Here is a 17,365-nt window from a genome sequence, read left to right as displayed (position 1 = left end):
ATGCCAAAGGAAGAAGATCTCGATTGCACATGCGAAGAGCAAAGATGAAGTTGACAAAAATGAGCTACTGACGACGGCCGACTTGGCCCAAACTCTACTCAACTTGATTCGTGAGGCCAGCCTGAGCACCATCCTGTACGCATGTGCATATCCTTCCTTGTAAGAAATAATTATGATAAAGAAAAAGAAGCGCAGACTTGCAGACAAAGCCGCAGAACTATGAGGGCTTACAGACCAACCAAAGCTATAGGTGGGTTACACAGATGAAACCCCGTTTGAAAGATCCAGAATAGACTTCCGGTAGAGGAAAAAAAAATGGGGGGAATTGGTTTGAAGGGTTCTAAACCAGACAGATGAAGAAAAAGAGAACGACACATGCCCATTTTTGCCCAGAAAAACGAGCCCAGGGTAGTCCCAACAATGCTACAATCCATCCCAACCTCTCGTAAGGGCTCGCGTATAAATCCGTTAATCTCCCGATGAAGAAAATGAGGTAGACTCAAGTATCTTCCTCCTTAGTGAGGCACATAGTCACTGACAGACGACCGAGATTTCGTTTCCTGCGTGTGAGGGAACGAGCCCTGCATGTCCTCGATGTCACGTATCGTCCCGTTGTACGTGGCCGTGAGCATCTTAAGCACCTTGTTGCGGTTCCATTCGGATCGCGTCGACCATAGTTGCTCCATAAGCTCGCGGTTGATCTGCTCAAGCTGGTCCACCGTACAGCCAGATGTCTGCTCTACCAGGTTGTCCAGGAAGACTGAGACCTGGCGATCGTCAATCACGGCCTGTTGCGATAACTGCCCGGATGAGCGAGGCCCACCCGCCGATGGGGAGCTCACGTCGTTGAGTAGGTTGTCCATGCTAGGGGCGGTGTGACGCGTGGAGGATTGTGCAGCAGAAGCCATCAACCGCTTGTGGGATGCTGTTGTCGGGCTGGTCTGTTCAGGCCGCTGCATTCCGTACACGTAAGCCGAACCCGGCGTGGAGTGGGATCCTGACCCCGATCCCGAGTTGGAGCTTTGACCCCAGCTCCCTCGCGGCTGAAGCTCCCCAACTGCCATGGCTTGGGCCTGTGAATGCAACCAAGGGGATGCGTTCGAAATAGATTGAGATTGACTCTGACCGGGAGGTCCACCTAGAGATTGGGTGTCTGGCATTTGTGACATGTTACTCTGCCCGCTCGATCCTGACTTCGAATCGTGGGTAGGCGTCCCATTTGTTTGTTGTGAGCCCAGTCGATCCCAGTGCTGAGAGATGCGGTTGCTTCCCGAGGCATCAGTAGACCTGGTAGTTGACGCGTCGTTGGGGACAGCGGAAGGTGATACACCGGGTGGCAGCCCAACTAGAGATATCTGCGAGACGGGCTGGTTGCTGTTGATCTTTGGCGGCGGCCCCATCTGGAAAAACTGTTGGTTTTGGCCGTTATCGTCGGTACCCCCCATGGTGATATCGCCATTTCCAGGACGTGACGGCACCGAGTTGCCATTGCTGATACCGCTGAAGTGGAGGGAAGTAGAATCGGCGGCACTTTGGTCGTGGCTGCCATTGGCGAGAGGACTCATGACCCTGAAACGAGCGCTCGTCGTGCCGCTGGGCAATGGGGCCCCTATCACGACCGGACCAGTGATATCGCTTGTGATGTCTGGCTGCACAAGATTAGCAGCCTCGCTTGCAGCCTGGCGCTTCTTCCGTTTCTCTTCGGCCTCTTTCGCTCTCCGCTGTTGCCGTTGGTACAGAGCCTCAAAGTCGACGGCTTGAAGACGCGTGGAGACGTCATGGACGTCGACACGGACGTTGCTGACAAGCTCGTTCAACTTGAGCGTTCGCTCGCGGTCACCGATGTTCCGGGCATCGGTGGCTAGCGATGCGATGTCCTTGAAGAAGTCGATGGGCCTGGCATAAAAGCCATTGGACAGGCGCTCTTCAATCGTGGCCACGTCCAGGTTGTAGAAAAACTTTCCTGTAGGTACATGCCGCAGACCCTCAATGCCGTCTTTGTCTTTGTCTATCACATATGGTCGGTCTGCTACGTCGCCAGCCAGGTCCGCTCGCACGTATTCGGGTTCAGCTTCGTGCCAGAGATACTCGATTTCACGCTCAGGTATGACCGAGTTTCGGTATTTGCGGTACTTCATCTTGATCTGGTCCATTATGGGCTGTAGTGAGAGCTTCAAGTGGTTAAGCGCGATGTGGTCGTTGTGCAGCTCCCGTTCAATCTCCTCTTTGGTTGGCTTCCGTGGCGGCGGAGGAGGGGCTACTGGAAGCTCCTCAAGAATCCTCTTCTTTCGGTTCACTGGGTCAGGAAACTCAGACGGCGACATTCTGATGTGAGACAAGAGTTGACCAAAGTACTCTCGACGATGGTGCTGTTTCAAGAGTCTCAGTCAGTGAATGTATCTGTAAAGGGTGTCCAGGGGGGGGGGCAACTTACATTGCTAGGGGTTTCGATCTCCCTACGGTTCTTCCGGGAGAGAGCAAAGAGATCCCTCAGCAAAACCTCGTCCACCGTCTTGACCTCATCCTCGGACGTGGCCAGTAGCAGAACCGGATCTGTTGCCGGTATGGACCGAAGCATGGTGACAAAGGTGCTGTATGCGAGCGGTGGCATTGTTGCGTACCAGGCTCCAACATCGGGGATAAAAATGACTGCAGGTTTATGTCGCTTCACCTCTGTGAATAGTCTGACTATGACTTGCTCCAGTGGCTGTGGGGACGAACAAAGTCAGGTCACGTTAGTGCATGTGGGCTTAAAGAGTATAGATAGAGTGCGAGTATATAGCGATAAGGGAAACTTACCGAGCCATCGGCCAACAGGGTGGCGAGGTCAAAATTCTGCACGAACACACCCTCCAAATGGTGGAGCAACGCGGCCGAGATGTACTCCTGGCCGTTGCCTGGCCGTCCGGCAATGAGAAGGCGAGGTCTGAAAACTCTGAGTCTATCAAACTCTTGGCTGAGGTTTTCGCGACCAAAACCGTTGTCTTCGTCTTCATAAGGCTCAAACATGGCCTCTTGGAGCGCGGTTGTCTTCTTCTTGCGCGGCAAAGCTTCATCTAGATCCTTGACGATAGATGCCAGCTGTTGGCTCAACAACGGTTCGATACTTGGCGGAAGAGGAGCAGCAGCTGACGAGGCTGATCTTTGAGACGATGGAATTATCTTCTTCATGACAATAGTGAAGTCGGTTGCATGAATCGAAACCTTGTTTGGGTCGACGATGAGCTTGTCCGTCGAAGAGTAAATTTGGGGGTAGGTCCGTTGGATAGAGTTCAGAGCCGCCTCGGTGCAGAGTGCTCGCAGGTCTGCGCCTCCGTAACCCTTGGTCTGACGAGCCAAGCTATCCTTGAAGTCGTCAGCCAAACCCCAGTCTTTGGTGTGAATGTCAATGATGGAGCGCCTGCCCTCCACGTCGGGAAGTGGAAAGTAGAATTCGCGGTCGAAGCGACCAGGACGGCGAAGTGCTGGATCTACGCTGTCAGGGCGGTTGGTTGCACCAATAACGATAACTTGACCACGTCCATCCATACCGTCCATCAAGGCCAAGAGGGTTGACACGATAGATGCATGGATCTGCTCTTGCTTACTAGACCGAACAGGAGCCAAGCCATCGATTTCGTCGAAAAAGATGATACTAGGCTGCGTCCTTCGCGCCTCTTCGAACAAAAGACGAAGTTGCTTCTCTGCTTCACCAACCCATTTACTAAGAGCGTCTGCTCCCTTGCGCATGTAGAAGGTGATCTTGCGTCCACCAATTCCCACTGCGTTTGAGAGGGCCCTTGCGAGCAGCGTCTTTCCTGTTCCAGGAGGACCATGGAAAAGCACACCACGTGGAGGCGTTACCTTGTACCTCTGGAACAGCTCTGGATACAGTAGCGGCAGCATAATCATCTCTTTCAGCTGATCAATATGCCCCTGCAAGCCACCTACTTTGCTGAAATCAACGGTCAGGTCAACTCCGAGAGGATCGGCGTCCGCGAATGCCTTCTGGTTCTTGACCTTTCCGAGGTTGGGAGTCGCGGCGACACCAGCCGCGCCGTCCAAAGCACCCAGGGGCGCGCCAAGAGCTGGTGCGTTAGCGGTTGTTGGCGTCATGCCTACGGCACCTCCAATACCGGGACGTACAGCCGCCACTGCTTCATCGTCACTGCTATCAGATTCCACGCCGCCAGTGGCACCTGTTCCCCATGGGCCACCCAAAAGAGATCCAAGACCGCCAGCGCCGCCAAATGGGCCGTAGGTAGACGCAAGATTGCGCTGCCACACGTTGCTGGCGCCGTTCCGCCCACCTCTCCGGCCCTTTGCCGGAGATGGTGCGGGATCTTCCTCTTCTTGGTCGACGAGCTGGTCAAGTGGTTTGATGGAGTAGTCCACAGGCTTGGTCACACGACGCCTCTTGGTGCGAGGTTCTTCATATGCGATAGATGGTGATCGACGGCGTCTTCGTGCCGCTCGAGAGCTTTGCCTAAGTTCCTCGAGCTCCTCGGCAAGTTCGTCCTGGTCCAACTCAACATCTTCATCGCCAGAACCTCTTCGGTTTGCGCCGCGCTTGCCTTGCGTGCCACGCCGTCCGCGTGCCCCAAACTCCTCGTCGCCATCGTCGTCTTGACTCGCGCGTGACCGTCGACCTTTCTTGGGAGACGCTTCAGATGCGGAAACATCACCCTCACCCTCACCCGAGTCGTCCCCTGGCTCGAAGTCGCTACTAGGCTCATTCAAGGCCTTCTTGGGACGTAGTGATCGTCGCGTCTTGCGTGTATTTGACGGAGCAGCCTCACTTTCGTTTTCGTTTTCGTCTTCGTTGGTTTCATCCACTTGAGGCTTTGCTGCTCGCAAACCGCGTGTCCTTCTGGTGACGGGGACGTCATCGTCGTCGTCGTCATCAACATCTCCCGCCGCCGTATTCTCAACATGCTGCTCATCGCCTTCGATTGTTTCTTGTGGTACGTCTCCGCCCATACGTTCCGCTTCTTCATCGCCCTTCACGCCCGAACCTTCAGGCTGCTCTCCGGCCAGCTCGTCCGCAGCACCATCGGCGCCCGCCATTACTTCGTCGGGTTGGTCGCGTTCCTGGGCGCTGTTTTCTTGGGTAGCTTCTTCTATCGGCTCCGGCTGCTTCCTGAGACCTTTCAGACCCTTGGTTGCTCTCGTGGCACGACCTAGTGCTTCTGGACTTTTACTTCTAGTCGAGGCCCTGGTCGTCCGGGCATGCCTTCCTGATTCCGACAGCTCCAAGAATTCGTTGGCTTCTTCCGTATGCGCACGCGTTCTCCTGGTTGCCACGCTGGGGGTTGGGGGCTCCTTGACTTTTCCGCGTCCTGATGGCACCTTCAGCGTGACTATCTTGGAGGGTTTGGACTTCTCTGCCACTTTTTTGTTCCGCTTGGGTGCTGAAGAGTCTTCGTCTTCGTCGTCTTCGTCCCCGTCCGTGGTTTCTTCAATCTCCTCTGAGTCTTCGTCGCTACTCTCGTGATAGTTTTGACGTTTTACCGCAGCTTTCCTTGTCCTTCGACCTCCTGCATTCACCGGCATATCTTCGTCCTCGTCCTCGTCGTCGTCGAACGCCTCATCGGGGTCACTATCGGAAATGAGATCGTCGTCGTCCTCATCGATGTCCGAACCGCCGTAACGGTCACGCCGCCTTCCAGAGGACCTGGCCTTGGTGGAGCGGGACCGTTTCGTCACGCGCCGTGGCTTTTCCTCCCTCTCTTGACCAGGTTCGAAGTTCTCGTCGTCAGGGTCGGATTGGTTTGGGTCAAAGTCAAGTATATCGCGTTTGCGCTTGGCAGGCATCGATCGCTGTGGAGACTCTACACGGTGCCCGTTCGTAGGCCGTTGTTTACGAGAATCAAATGGTTCCTTGATGATGACAGGAGCGTCGATGGTCTTCTACCGAATGCCCATGATAGCCACAAGCATGCAACCCTGGAAATAAGCGTATTTTGTCAGCAATTTATGCCCAGATGATAAAAGTTTCAATGACATCAAATGCCTTGCCAACAATTGTTCCAGTTTGAGCCACCATGACTTGTAGCTTGATGGCATACGTCGGTTTCGAATCGAGGCCAGAGCTCTCTCGTGCATAACAGGGAAATTCGACTCACAGACATTCAAGTAAATGCAAGAGAATACCTCAATACAACGTCCAGCTTTGGGGGCAGTGGACAAGCAAATGTGAATTAAGAAGTGGTTGTATATCTTGCAAGCGAGGTGTCCAGCTGGTCGATTCAGAAGCTTTGATGCGCGACTTGTGTGCTAGTTGATCGGTTGTGACTTGTGAGTGTGAATGCCAGGAGCGAAAAAACCCAAGATCGCGTTCCCGCGCCATGATGGCTGCTCCACCTTTGCACCAATCGCGATTCAAGAGGGCCCGTGCCCATATGAGCATGGGTAGGAGGTACGTACCATTTATGCGCAAAAAATCGTTCTGATCAGCAACCCGGTTTATGTCAGCCCCACCAACATGCAACAACTTTCAAAGTGGCCAAGATTGATTACTTCAAAATATTGGAGAATGATTACATCACGATCAAGAAGACATCTTTTCAACAAGAATTAAAGCGTCTACTTTTCAATATAACGTGCAATTCTTAGAGTGAGCAAGCCTTCACTCTAGCCATACTCAGAAATTATACCTAACCTTCGGATATCTCGTCTGTCTACAGCATAATGCTAATGAGTGTGCAACTACTACAGCGTGCAAATTGCATGATTGAATTATTCGGGGTCTAATACATGGCTGACAAAAAGGGCAATTAAATGTGTTGCTGGCGCCGAGACTTTGGGTTCGGCACGAAGCGGCGGCTTAAAAAAAAGCCGTTGCTTGGTTCAGCCCTACGGAGGGTTGTCGAAAGGGGTTGATCTGCAAGAAATTGTTGGTGGATCGGACGACCCCAGGCTTCGTGCCTGCTCCTGGCTAACTTGGATTCTGGGACATAAGACCTGGCAACGTGAGGGGAGGAGCATTTGGTTGCGCGGGGTCCGGGTCAGAACTGTTCTCGCGCCCAGGCAAATGCCACATATCGACCTGCTCCTAACTACCTTATCTTACCTCCCATGCCTTATCTAAGACGTACATGATCAGCATGAGTCTGCCGCGAACATTATTGCAATAAGCTTCTAATTCTAGCTCTCAATAGGTATCCAGTTATTGTGTTTCTTACCAAGACGAGAGGGGACGAGCCCACCCACCTTTTTGCGCTACCCCAAGGTATGGTACAGATGCTAGAAAGGGAACACAAGCTATTGTGGCTTCTTGACAGCTTGACCCGCTAGTCGGCATACATCCTAGACTCTTGTTCCCAGGAAGCGGTTTTTATTCGTGGACGACCATCCGGTCCACAGATTATGATACCTGACATACCTCGAAACAGCGTCGTGGAGCCGCCCACAAAGCCACAAAACAGTTGGCAGCCCGCCGGGGAAGCAATTCCAATTCCAGGTCTACGTCGAGGCACAGATAAACAAACATATATAACTCTCATTTAAACTCGATTGGCTTGGTTGAACCTTGTTGCCATCTTGGACCTATTGGAGGTGGCCCGCTCGCTATGCTCTAGGTATAAACGACAATGGAAAAAAGCACAAGTTGCTCCAAAAGGGCATTTACCAACGTGACAGTGCACCCATAGCAGTTTCCAGTGTTTATTCACTACCCCAGTCTAATTCCTATTTCCTCCGGCCCATGCTGACCTTGGGAAATTGTAGAGGCAGTGCTAGCTTAGCAATCGTTGTCTTCTTGTCGCCGTTGACCACCGGCTTCGTCCGAGCTCCGATCTCGGCAAAGTAAGAATTCAGTTGCTTCTGTTCCAACTGCAGGTCCTCCCTAAGATCAAATGTATCCACCTCAAAGCTGTCAATGATGCTTGCAAGCACGCAGCATGTCGTCATGATCAAGTCTGCATGGATCTTGCGCATCTGGGTCCCATCTGCAAACTTGTGTCGGAGGCTATCCAGCACTACATCTGGAGCTGGACTTAATGCCTCCCTAAGCTTGTCGCGTGGGGGGAGCTTCCGCACACCATTCTTCCCAGGCTTGGCTATCTTGATGAAAGTCATGAGAAAATAAAGATATCTCAGAATCCTCAACCTCTTCAGCGACTCGGCATGCTCTCCCACCCGAGGTAGGCGGTTAGCCACATAGCGGGAGGTGAGCTGCACATTTTCATCGTTTTTGTTGGCTGTCTGCCAGTCTCTCACTGGGATGGCGTTGAGCACGTCGGAGCCGATGATCTGATCCGGATCGTACACATCCTGTATCTCAGCGGCGTCGTAGTTACCCTTTGGCACCGGTTTGGCACCGTCAACCGCAGCCTGCAGTTCGTCTCTTGTCGGCATGTTTGCCGCCGCGGTTTTTATGGATGCCATCAATGCAGCTTCTCCAGCACCAGAATCCCGACTTGAAGCATTGTTGATAGCAGTGATGGCGTTCTCGACCTTGGAAACAAGGGCTTTCTTGGCCTTCTTGGTTCCAAAGGCCTGGCCCAAGTCCGTCCTCATGTCCATGTTTGTCTGTACTATAGGTAAGCTCATGCCCGAGTGCGGCCTCATACTCTGTGACGAAAGTACTCGTATAAAACTTACCTTTGATTCAATTGCAGACATGGCCTCGGCAGGTGCCTGTTGAGAACGCACCGAGCCCCTAACCGTCACCTTTCGAGCCTCGACCACTTCCAGCTCGCCCGTTTTCGGGTCGAACACGCCAATGTAGTGCCGCAAGAAGCCCTCTCCATTTTGTGACTGCTCCTCGCGAGCAGTGTAGTCTAGCGACCGGTGGCTAGACGAGTGCAATAGGATATCGCCAAGTACAGGAGCATTTCGGCTTTTACTTGATGCCTTGCGCAGTTTGGTGTATGGGTTGAATTGAACAGATGGTGACACAGATAATCCAGGTGCCGTGGCTACCGCGAAGCTCAGATTAGTAACACTTCTCTCACGGGTCGGAGGCAGACACACGCGCAAGGAAAACATACCTATCACGGGCGGGGAAAGCTTTGGCCTCACGAGCGAGGAAACTTTGATGTTTTGCGGCAGGGCGGAGGACGAGACCACATCATCGATCGCGGCCTTCTTGGATGTCTTTTGAGACGAGCCATCTTCGGTTCGTTTCCTCTTTTTTTCCGACATGTTCCTGAGTTTCTAGGGGTTTCAATGATGTTCAGGCGATCTCACACTAGAGGCGACCCATCAATCAGTCAGACTGCGCATGTCTGGAAAATAAATTTTGAGGCAGATCCTTATCGGCTTTGCTGTTATCGGTCCAATATGGCAGGCGGTGAGTCGCATTGTTCTGAAACCCCGCTTTCTGAACAGGATGCACGAGAGCTCCAAGCTTGGATTGACATCAGACTTGCATGTAAGCTACGATTCTTAGCCTGTCTACTTGCAACACGGTCTGGTCGTTTAGGGCTTGGCCAATATGATTGAATAATTGCAGAAAAAGAACCATCACAAACCAGATTAAAAAAAATTGGGTGTCGTCATCGTAACTACGCAGGTACTTGAGCGCATGCATGGTGGCACATCTGAATTCCAATTGACGTTGATAACTATGGCAAGACGATTTATCTCGCAAAGGTTGGCGCAGTAGAATAGCTCAACTTCATGGTGCCTGAAACAGTTGCCTTGCTCCGAAACGATTCTTGCTTCTCAACCACCGATTGACAATTCCCTCCTTTGAGCTCTCATGAGCCAAGTTCCATGTTTCCCTCCATTGTGCTGAGCGACGTCATCTTGATTGATGCGACCGCTACTCGAGGTAGTTCTGGTTTTTTTGTCTAGCTTGGCTATCTCGTGTCCGGATGGTGCAGTTGAGTGAGCTCGAGTCGTTTATTTGCTGTGCGTTCGATGGAATTAGACTCTGGTCCAGCAAAACTGCGAATGCGACATTGGCAAAAACTTACGAGCGAGCTCTCATCTTTCTTCTCTTGCGCTTGAGGCGTCGTACTCTCTTCTTTCTCCACTTGGCTCTCATCTTGAACTGATGCTGTAACTCGGGGTCAGCCTCGTGGTCAACATAAAGTGATTGATGAGGGCGTGAAACTCTGCGCAACACAATTACTGCAATTGACACTGCACAATGCAATACTGATGACTGCCCGCAGCCACGCGATATGGTGTTTGGTGTATTAACGTACCTTTGTTCGGAGATGAGGTTTGAGGTGATGTGAAGAGGGGAGAGAGAGGGGAGTTGAGAAGCTCGAGCTCGGTTTTGTGCGTAGAAGTAGTGGTTATGATGGAATATGTGCACGTGACCACAAAATGGACCGGTCCACTTATTTCCTTCTTTCACTCAAGCGCCGTTGCTGGTAATTAATTCCTTCCATGCTGGACTTGCCTATGACCTAATTCGTTCGTGCGAGGACCCCTGGCTGAGGGCTATCAGTCAACAAACTCGTCCCTCTTTCCCAAAATGTCAAGCAATCATGCCCGAATTATCGGCTCTTCCATGCTCTTCCATGGCGCTTGCCGCACCGGCAGAGCTTGAGCACGAGCACGAGCACGAGGAACTTTTTTGCATCATGTCGAAGCCTGTTGGACTTGCAATGGCAGATAAGCCTCTTGTTGTCCCCCTCATGAATTGCGCATGCATGTCTTTTTCCTTCCGCCATCTACATCCTAGAAGACCGTATTTCAAAAACCATTCATTTTTACATCAGGATATCGAAGTAAACTACGCTCGAATGAATTTTGAAGTACATGAATTCATTATTTGAATTGATCTACCTATGGCTTGTCCGCCATGCGAACTCTGGACTCGACGCTTTCGTCCGTCAAAGTGATCCTGGAGGATCAGAGCGTATCGCCTCCGTGCCTTTGTTCATACCACCTCTACCCTGGACAGATGCTGCGTTTTGGCCGAGAGCCAGACGCCAATGATGTTGCCATCGTGCACAGTGCTGTCTCAAGAAAACACCTTGAATTCTATGTCATCATGTTCGACGACAGTCCAGATCATCAACCAATGGTCTATGTCAGGGACAGGCAGTCGACGAATGGGACATTTGTAAATGGCTATCTCATTGGCCAAGGGGCACTCAAGACTCCTGGGAGACTGCTTTCCAATTGTGATTTCGTGACGATTGAGCCACATTGGAGGTTCACGATAGACCAAGATGACACCCCCACCGTCAGGAATTCTTTACCCCCATTGCGGCCAGCGGATGCAAAGGTGAATTTTGTGATGTAGGTTATCATTTATAAGCAAATTCCTAACTTCAATGAGCAGGCTATCAAACACTTCAAAATCACGAGTCGAAGTCTTGGAAGTGGAGCTTATGCCACAGTCTTTCTTGCCGAGGACAGAAAGACTCATCGGCAGGTCATGGTAAGTCGTTTGACATACAGGTCAAAGCCGGGATACTCTTCCTCTCTTAGTCTTCCAAATAAACAACAAATAATTAAAGCATACTAACAAAGTGTTACCTATCAAAGTGCAAAGCTCATCGGTTGGACAGGCTTCCAGGCGATTACATCCTACGCGCTGAGCAAGAAGCTGTCATCCTCAGTCAGTTGGATCATGTATGTAAGGCAACGAATTCCTTGATCGGAAAACTGTATCTGAACGCCGCAGCCCAACATCATGGCTTTCAAGCAGGCCTATCGGACAGATACAGCTTTGTAAGTGGACTCTCTATCCAAGTCGCGCATGGATTTTGCTCGGAAGTTAACAGTTGTGCGTTTAGCCTTCTCTTCGCCGACCTTGCCACAGGTGGTGATCTCTACTCACTCTTAATCGCTCGCGGCTACTTTTCCGAACTTGAGACCAAATGGATAGTTCGACAGATTGTTTTTGCCGTGGATTATATGCACACCAAGGGGATAGCCCATCGTGATCTCAAGCTTGAGAACATCATGTGTGCTGTGTTTCCATCATCGACAGATAGGTTCGTAAGACTGTTTAGCACCCATGCTGTGCTCCGGCGCTTACCTCATAATATCTCAGAATTGTAATCTGTGACTTCGGACACGCAGCTACTCGGAGTCAAGGACGTCTTCAATCACAAGTCGGTACATCCCGACACCAAGCGCCGTGAGTTTGAAACCCGCAGCTTTCATGATTTCGTAGCCTGACTAATACGACTGAGAAGAGAGCTTCTCCTTGACAGCTACGAGCATGGATTTGGTGTAGATCTCTGGGCTATCGGAGTTGTGACATTGAAGTGGGTATACTTTTGATATACTGTTTGCAAGGCGTGTATATTGTTCGCTGATAGATGATCCAACCAGACTGATGACGGGGGAAGAGTGCAGCATTGAAGAAATGGGAGCTGCCCCAAGCATAGAGCACTGGTTGAACAGCAAACTCGACACCACTTGTGGAGGCTTTAACATCTCTCCAGCCGGGATGCATTTTATCAGTCGTTGCCTCACCCTGCAACCCAGTGATCGCATCACTGCAGCGCAAGCCGTGCATCACGAGTGGTTCACAGCTCACGAAAGTGACCATGTCGTATTCTCGAAAATGGAAGAGGGAGCAAGAGCTGGTTGGACGCCGCGGGAAGTCATTTTACCAATAATTCAAGAGCTCCCATCGGTATCCGCGCCAATTACACAGGAAGTATTGCGAGCGCAGGGAAAGTCTGCTTACTTCTCAGAAAGAGTTGAATAGACTTTGCAGCCGCAGGCAAAGAGTGTGAAGGGGCACTTTAATATACCTGATGTTGCCCGCGCAAACTGATCAAGCGTGAAAGCTCCCGAGTCAAAACGGACACATAAGCCGAGTCCAAGTTGACGCTTTGAGAGTCTAGCAAATGAAGGTGAATGTGTGGAGATTCAAGGAGTTGATCATTGATGAAGGTATCACAGGGGAACTATATCTTGAAACAGTTTACTGGCTCTGATTTGGCTCATGATAGCTTTCAATTATAGCTCATTCACTATTGACGAGATTTTCTATCGTAATTGCCGACTAGGGTTGGTCATGTTGAGTAATAAAAAAAAAGAAAAAAAAAAGAAAAAGAGGACATGTAAATCTAAAGTCCGTGCCTATTGACCATAGGAAGAATCAACCCTAAATCTTTGATTCCTTGGTCGGGGGGAGCAACTCGATGTCACGGAATGGCAGGTCCAAGAACTTGTAAATATGGTTGAAGCTAAATTCTAGGTTAGTTGACACCTATATGAAAATATCGTTTTCGACACTGGCATAACAAGGAGACTTATAAGCACCTACCGATCACTCCCGAAAAAGGGCTCTTCTGCACCACGGGCATTCGTCACAAATATCCAAGGCGCCCCGAAGGCTCCCTTGGCAACGGCCTCGTCGGTACTGCTCGTGAGGGCATCCTTATACTCCTGCGTCCCCGCGGCCTTGATGATGTCGTCAACCTCCTGGGATGAGAACAGTGGAGCACCCTGGCCGGGGAAGTCGGACGGCACGCTAGCCAGAACCTCTCTCAAGACATCCTGCTTGGTCAGGTTCTTGTGCGGGGGCGTCCAGAACGCGTGGAACAAGTAGTGCATCGCAGTCAAGTACTGCTTAGTAGAGTAGTTGCGCTTGATGTAGTGCATGGCTCGCTGCGGCTGAAAAGCAGTTTTGGGAAAAGGTGAGCGATGGTATTCGCTACCATTGAACACCCTATTCCTGGGGCTGCGGAAATGAAGAAGCTTACAAGTACGGTCAAGGCCATGGACAAAAAGTCCTTGGGGAATGCAATCCCGGCCTTCCCAACTCTTTCCTTTGCCCTGTCCGAATCGTAGCGCAGATATTCGGCCTTGGCTTGCAATGTCCATGGCGGTTTATTGCCTTGTTGGTTGACGAAAGAGAGTTAGTCGCGATATAGAAATTGGATTTGTTTGTTGTTGATTGGCGGTTATTCAGTCTTACCCGACTGGGTGTTGATACCAGCAATCAAAACCGGGACAAATCTAACGGTGTTAGTTGATATGTTCAGTACGCAAACGCTTCAGTTTATACATGCACTGGAGCTGATTGATAATCCAATGATCGGAAACCTACTCAACCTCGACACCATGAGCAGCCAATAGATCCAAATTGGGCAGTAGGTCCGCAAAGGCAATGTAGCTGAAGTATGAGGCTAGAACCGAAGCTCTTGGTCAGTCAGGGGTTCTATTGGTGAATTATAATATCAGGGGGTCGGCAAGGTAGGTATGTATTAGGAATATTGCCCATAGTTGGACGCGTACCAATGTCAAGAAAGCATTGGATCTTTCCGTTCGCCATGGTGATTACTAATGCCCTCAAGGGATATGATGAAAAGAACAATTCAAAGATACTGCAGGGTGTATACCGAGGTAGGTAGATAGGTAAGGTAGATATCAGCTTGACCAGGTAGGCAGTTGTTATAATATATGTGTTACAAGAGTTGTTGTTGTGCCTCGGTACAATTGCAAGTAGATGTAAGATTACGCCGAATCACGTGTTTTGATTGGTCGGTTCGGACAGCACCACATGCAATTCTTCCGTTCGAAGGCGATTATACATACATTGTGTCGGTACTATTACAATACCAAGCCTGAAATCTTCCATTTCTTTGGGCCTATCAAATTGGACTTCGCGTATTGTCGAAAACGTCCCGGTTACTCCGCTTTGGGAGTCAACAGGGGTATCAACGGTATTTAGCGGTGTGAAAGACGTTCAGCGCACTGCTACCTGAATCGAACTACACGTGAATCGAACTGCACGATGAAGTCAAGCAACAAAGTTGCCCTGGTTGTTGGGGCCTCCAGAGGCATCGGACGCCAAATCGCCCTTGACCTGGCCAGGAACAAGTACAAAGGTCAGGGACCCGAATGTATGCATGCAACAGTAGTCACAGTTTGCTGACAGCGGTTCGCTGTGCGATAAAGTCGTCGTGGCTGCCAAATCTATGAGCGATGCAAGCAAGGTCGTGCCATTCCCGCCGAATCCAAACTCACCAAACTCTACTATCAATACGGTAGAAAGAGAAATCAGAGAGGCTGGTGATGATGCGACGGCAGTTCAGGTCGACACCAGGGATTTCGAATCCGTGCAAAGACTGGTAGAGCAGACTATTGAGGTAAGATGGTGGTCACCGATTGAGCATACGACCGTTGTGAGATACTCACTACATATACCTATTTCGAGTAACCCTGCAGATATATGGTCGGATAGACGTCTTGATCTATAACTCTGGTGCCATCTGGTGGGCTTCGGTGGCGGAGACTCCAATGAAGAGGTTCCAGTTGATGCAGCGTGTCAACCCAGAAGGGCTCTATGCCACGGTCCAGGCTACACTGCCGCATATGACCAAGCAGCGTCAAGGTAGGATCTTAGTGGTGAGCCCTCCGATATACAGTCGATTTTTCCGAGGAAAGACAGCATACGCAATAGGCAAGATTGGCATGTCCGTCTTGACCAAGGGCTTGGCAATGGATCTGGAACGCCAAGGCCTGGATGAGATAGCCATCACAAGCCTATGGCCAGCTGTGGTGAGTATACTGGAGTACCTCTATCTGTTTTCATTCGGTGCTGATTTTACGTGAACCGCATGTAGGCCATAGAGTCGGCGGCCACTGAGGCGTTTATTCAGCAGAATCCCGACGAGGCCAGGGACTTGAGGAAGCCAACGATTTTTTCCGATGCCATCCTTGAAATTCTCAGAGCACCAGCCAAGGTGGTAAACGGCATGCTGGCGCTGGATGAGGACTTTCTAAGAGACCACGCCGGTGTCACAGACTTTTCCGCGTATTCGGTCGTAGCTGGTGCTCAGCCGCGGCGCATCATGCCCGCGGATCTTCCCGACCTTACGGTAGCGGAGCAGGATGATGAAGGCCGGACACATGACAGCTCCCGGACCACGAAGGGGAGATCGAAGATATAGGCTAGAGATCGACGCCCTTGCCCATAAGCCGTGGACATGAATTCATTAAGCCCGCGTAGCCATACGAGCTTTTCTTGCATCGTCTTCCCTCCTTGCCTCGCTACGAGCCAAGAACCCCTGCCGCTCGGCGTAGGAGTGTTTTGATTTGCCAGCGAGCTTGAGCTCATCCTGGATGCCCTCCTTGTCAACGTAGCCAGCCCAGTCCATCCTGCTCTTCTCGACTGTTGTGAGCTTCTTGGCGTTGGCATCCTTTGCAAGATCCCTGGCCTCCATCCTGGCCGCTATTCCCAGGTTCAGGTCTCTGCGAGACGCGAGCTGGTCTGATATTGGCTCGAACGCAGATCGAAATGCCTTCTTGGGCCTCCTCCTTGGCTGATCGCCGTCTTCATGAGCTGCCTCCGGTATTGCGCCTTCTCCGATAGACTCGAGGTAAAGCTTGGCCTCTGCCGAATCTCGCGAGACAAGTTTTTCCTCTGTGTGAACCTTCCCGGCGAAGTTGTATGTCCTTTTTATTTTGATCGTTTGTGGAACCTGAGTGGTACTTTCCGTGGTAGTTGTCTTGTCCGTATCACCAGCATTGACCACTGCGGCTGCAACGGCCTCAACCTTGGTGGCAACATCCGCCTGGTGGCTTGCTTGAACAGCAGGGTTTGGGTTATTCATCTGGGCCCATAGCGCATCGATGTCGACGGTGACGGGGCCAGAGACGGCAATTGCCTTCCGCTCAGCTTTCCTAGGCAACGTCAGTATCTAGCTTATAGACCAGTCGTTTCGGTGAGGTTGCACGTACTCTTGCGCTCGTTGACTGCGTGTCTTGATCAAGCCGCCGTCGCCGCCGTCGTCCCCATCCTGGTTCGCTTTCCTGGCCTTCTTCTGTCGCTTTGTCTTGGCTTTCTCTATGATGGCCTCGTCTCCAGAATTTTCGAAACCGACATTTTGTGGTTCTTCGTTGTTGGCGATGCGCTTGCGCTTGGGTGCAGTCGCAGATGTGGCATCTGGCGGCACATCCTCGTCGTCGGAATCGTCAGGTGAAGATTCACGGGCTCCGGCATCTTCTGGCGCAAAATCAGAGTCTTCGGAAGACGCGTATTCTTCCTCGACTTCAGGGTCGGGAGGAATGGTCGCCGTAGTCGCCATGTCAATAAAAGCTGGAGGAAGAGCGACCTGGTTGCTACTAGTAGTATGCTATTCGAAGCTTAATTTTCGCTGATAGCAGCAGAGTTGACGGTTGGACATCGGTTAAACAGTTGCCCATCGCACACGTCAAGATGCCCACCCAGCACAGAAACACGAAGGACGCCTTTCAACACTGTGCTAGTGGGGTCAAAACACTGTTTCAGACTGTTTCTTGCATGCACTACAAATCATATATAAATGGTAATCATCGAATGTAACTTTGGTTACCTGCCTGCCTACATATATACCTATATTGATCAATTCGATAAGTTGAGCAGGTTAACTTCAAAGGCCTGACAATCTCCGAAATTGGAGATGAACCCGGGATATATACATAGGTATATATGTACCTAGGCACCCCATGCACCCTACGGAGTACGGCC

At 51.0% G+C, this 17,365-nt stretch overlaps 7 protein-coding genes across 7 annotated transcripts; 2 read left to right on the top strand and 5 right to left on the bottom strand.

The window, feature by feature from the left end:
* Positions 1–32: 32 nt before the first annotated feature.
* Positions 33–6,283, bottom strand: MGG_06380 (ATPase family AAA domain-containing protein 2). Its single transcript, XM_003717146.1, has 4 exons — positions 6,105–6,283; positions 2,800–5,925; positions 2,435–2,707; positions 33–2,369 (listed from the first exon to the last, which is right to left on the bottom strand). The coding sequence occupies exons 2-4, from the start codon at positions 5,791–5,793 to the stop codon at positions 516–518; spliced, it is 5,121 nt and encodes a 1,706-aa protein (XP_003717194.1). The 5' UTR covers positions 5,794–5,925; positions 6,105–6,283; the 3' UTR covers positions 33–515.
* A 1,171-nt stretch (positions 6,284–7,454) lies between these two features.
* MGG_06381 (uncharacterized protein) lies at positions 7,455–9,296 on the bottom strand. Its single transcript, XM_003717145.1, has 3 exons — positions 8,973–9,296; positions 8,584–8,900; positions 7,455–8,511 (listed from the first exon to the last, which is right to left on the bottom strand). The coding sequence occupies exons 1-3, from the start codon at positions 9,124–9,126 to the stop codon at positions 7,669–7,671; spliced, it is 1,314 nt and encodes a 437-aa protein (XP_003717193.1). The 5' UTR covers positions 9,127–9,296; the 3' UTR covers positions 7,455–7,668.
* Positions 9,297–9,748: 452 nt separating this feature from the next.
* On the bottom strand, positions 9,749–10,161 carry MGG_17186 (uncharacterized protein; the record flags this gene model as incomplete). The annotated part of the gene is made up of 3 exons (XM_003717144.1): positions 9,749–9,835; positions 9,903–9,979; positions 10,137–10,161. Coding segments are annotated over 3 exons (189 nt in total), but the record flags the coding sequence as incomplete, so codon positions are not given.
* A 580-nt stretch (positions 10,162–10,741) lies between these two features.
* On the top strand, positions 10,742–12,130 carry MGG_06382 (CAMK/CAMK1 protein kinase; the record flags this gene model as incomplete). The annotated part of the gene is made up of 7 exons (XM_003717143.1): positions 10,742–11,184; positions 11,254–11,326; positions 11,434–11,520; positions 11,573–11,619; positions 11,685–11,889; positions 11,974–12,031; positions 12,090–12,130. 7 exons carry the CDS (start codon positions 10,742–10,744, stop codon positions 12,128–12,130), a joined length of 954 nt encoding a protein of 317 aa, XP_003717191.1.
* An 882-nt stretch (positions 12,131–13,012) lies between these two features.
* MGG_06383 (uncharacterized protein) lies at positions 13,013–14,185 on the bottom strand (the record flags this gene model as incomplete). Its single annotated transcript, XM_003717142.1, has 6 exons — positions 13,013–13,094; positions 13,175–13,524; positions 13,614–13,747; positions 13,829–13,869; positions 13,961–14,039; positions 14,149–14,185. The coding sequence occupies 6 exons, from the start codon at positions 14,183–14,185 to the stop codon at positions 13,013–13,015; spliced, it is 723 nt and encodes a 240-aa protein (XP_003717190.1).
* A 248-nt stretch (positions 14,186–14,433) lies between these two features.
* Positions 14,434–16,006, top strand: MGG_06384 (short chain dehydrogenase). The gene is made up of 4 exons (XM_003717141.1): positions 14,434–14,741; positions 14,812–15,002; positions 15,082–15,414; positions 15,480–16,006. Exons 1-4 carry the CDS (start codon positions 14,648–14,650, stop codon positions 15,804–15,806), a joined length of 945 nt encoding a protein of 314 aa, XP_003717189.1. The 5' UTR covers positions 14,434–14,647; the 3' UTR covers positions 15,807–16,006.
* On the bottom strand, positions 15,852–16,943 carry MGG_06385 (SWR1-complex protein 5; the record flags this gene model as incomplete). Its single annotated transcript, XM_003717140.1, has 2 exons — positions 15,852–16,539; positions 16,597–16,943. 2 exons carry the CDS (start codon positions 16,941–16,943, stop codon positions 15,852–15,854), a joined length of 1,035 nt encoding a protein of 344 aa, XP_003717188.1.
* Positions 16,944–17,365: the final 422 nt, after the last annotated feature.

This window comes from Pyricularia oryzae, chromosome 4, assembly GCF_000002495.2.
Source record: "Pyricularia oryzae 70-15 chromosome 4, whole genome shotgun sequence".
In the NCBI taxonomy this organism is placed as follows: domain Eukaryota; kingdom Fungi; phylum Ascomycota; class Sordariomycetes; order Magnaporthales; family Pyriculariaceae; genus Pyricularia; species Pyricularia oryzae.
This window is presented reverse-complemented; position numbering and strand designations above follow the sequence as displayed.

Excerpts from the sequence above, each read along its gene's own strand:
- MGG_06384 (XM_003717141.1), top strand. The coding sequence starts at position 14,648 with ATGAAGTCAAGCAACAAAGTTGCCCTGGTTGTTGGGGCCTCCAGAGGC. Across the intron at positions 15,003-15,081 it reads TGGTAGAGCAGACTATTGAG|ATATATGGTCGGATAGACGT; the intron begins GTAAGATGGTGG and ends GTAACCCTGCAG. Across the intron at positions 15,415-15,479 it reads CAAGCCTATGGCCAGCTGTG|GCCATAGAGTCGGCGGCCAC; the intron begins GTGAGTATACTG and ends AACCGCATGTAG.
- MGG_06380 (XM_003717146.1), bottom strand. The coding sequence starts at position 5,793 with ATGCCTGCCAAGCGCAAACGCGATATACTTGACTTTGACCCAAACCAA. Across the intron at positions 2,708-2,799 it reads CCCTGTTGGCCGATGGCTCG|CCACTGGAGCAAGTCATAGT; the intron begins GTAAGTTTCCCT and ends TCGTCCCCACAG. Across the intron at positions 2,370-2,434 it reads AGATCGAAACCCCTAGCAAT|CACCATCGTCGAGAGTACTT; the intron begins GTAAGTTGCCCC and ends CTCTTGAAACAG.
- MGG_06381 (XM_003717145.1), bottom strand. The coding sequence starts at position 9,126 with ATGTCGGAAAAAAAGAGGAAACGAACCGAAGATGGCTCGTCTCAAAAG. Across the intron at positions 8,901-8,972 it reads GCTTTCCCCGCCCGTGATAG|CCACGGCACCTGGATTATCT; the intron begins GTATGTTTTCCT and ends GCTTCGCGGTAG. Across the intron at positions 8,512-8,583 it reads TGTCTGCAATTGAATCAAAG|ACAAACATGGACATGAGGAC; the intron begins GTAAGTTTTATA and ends CCTATAGTACAG.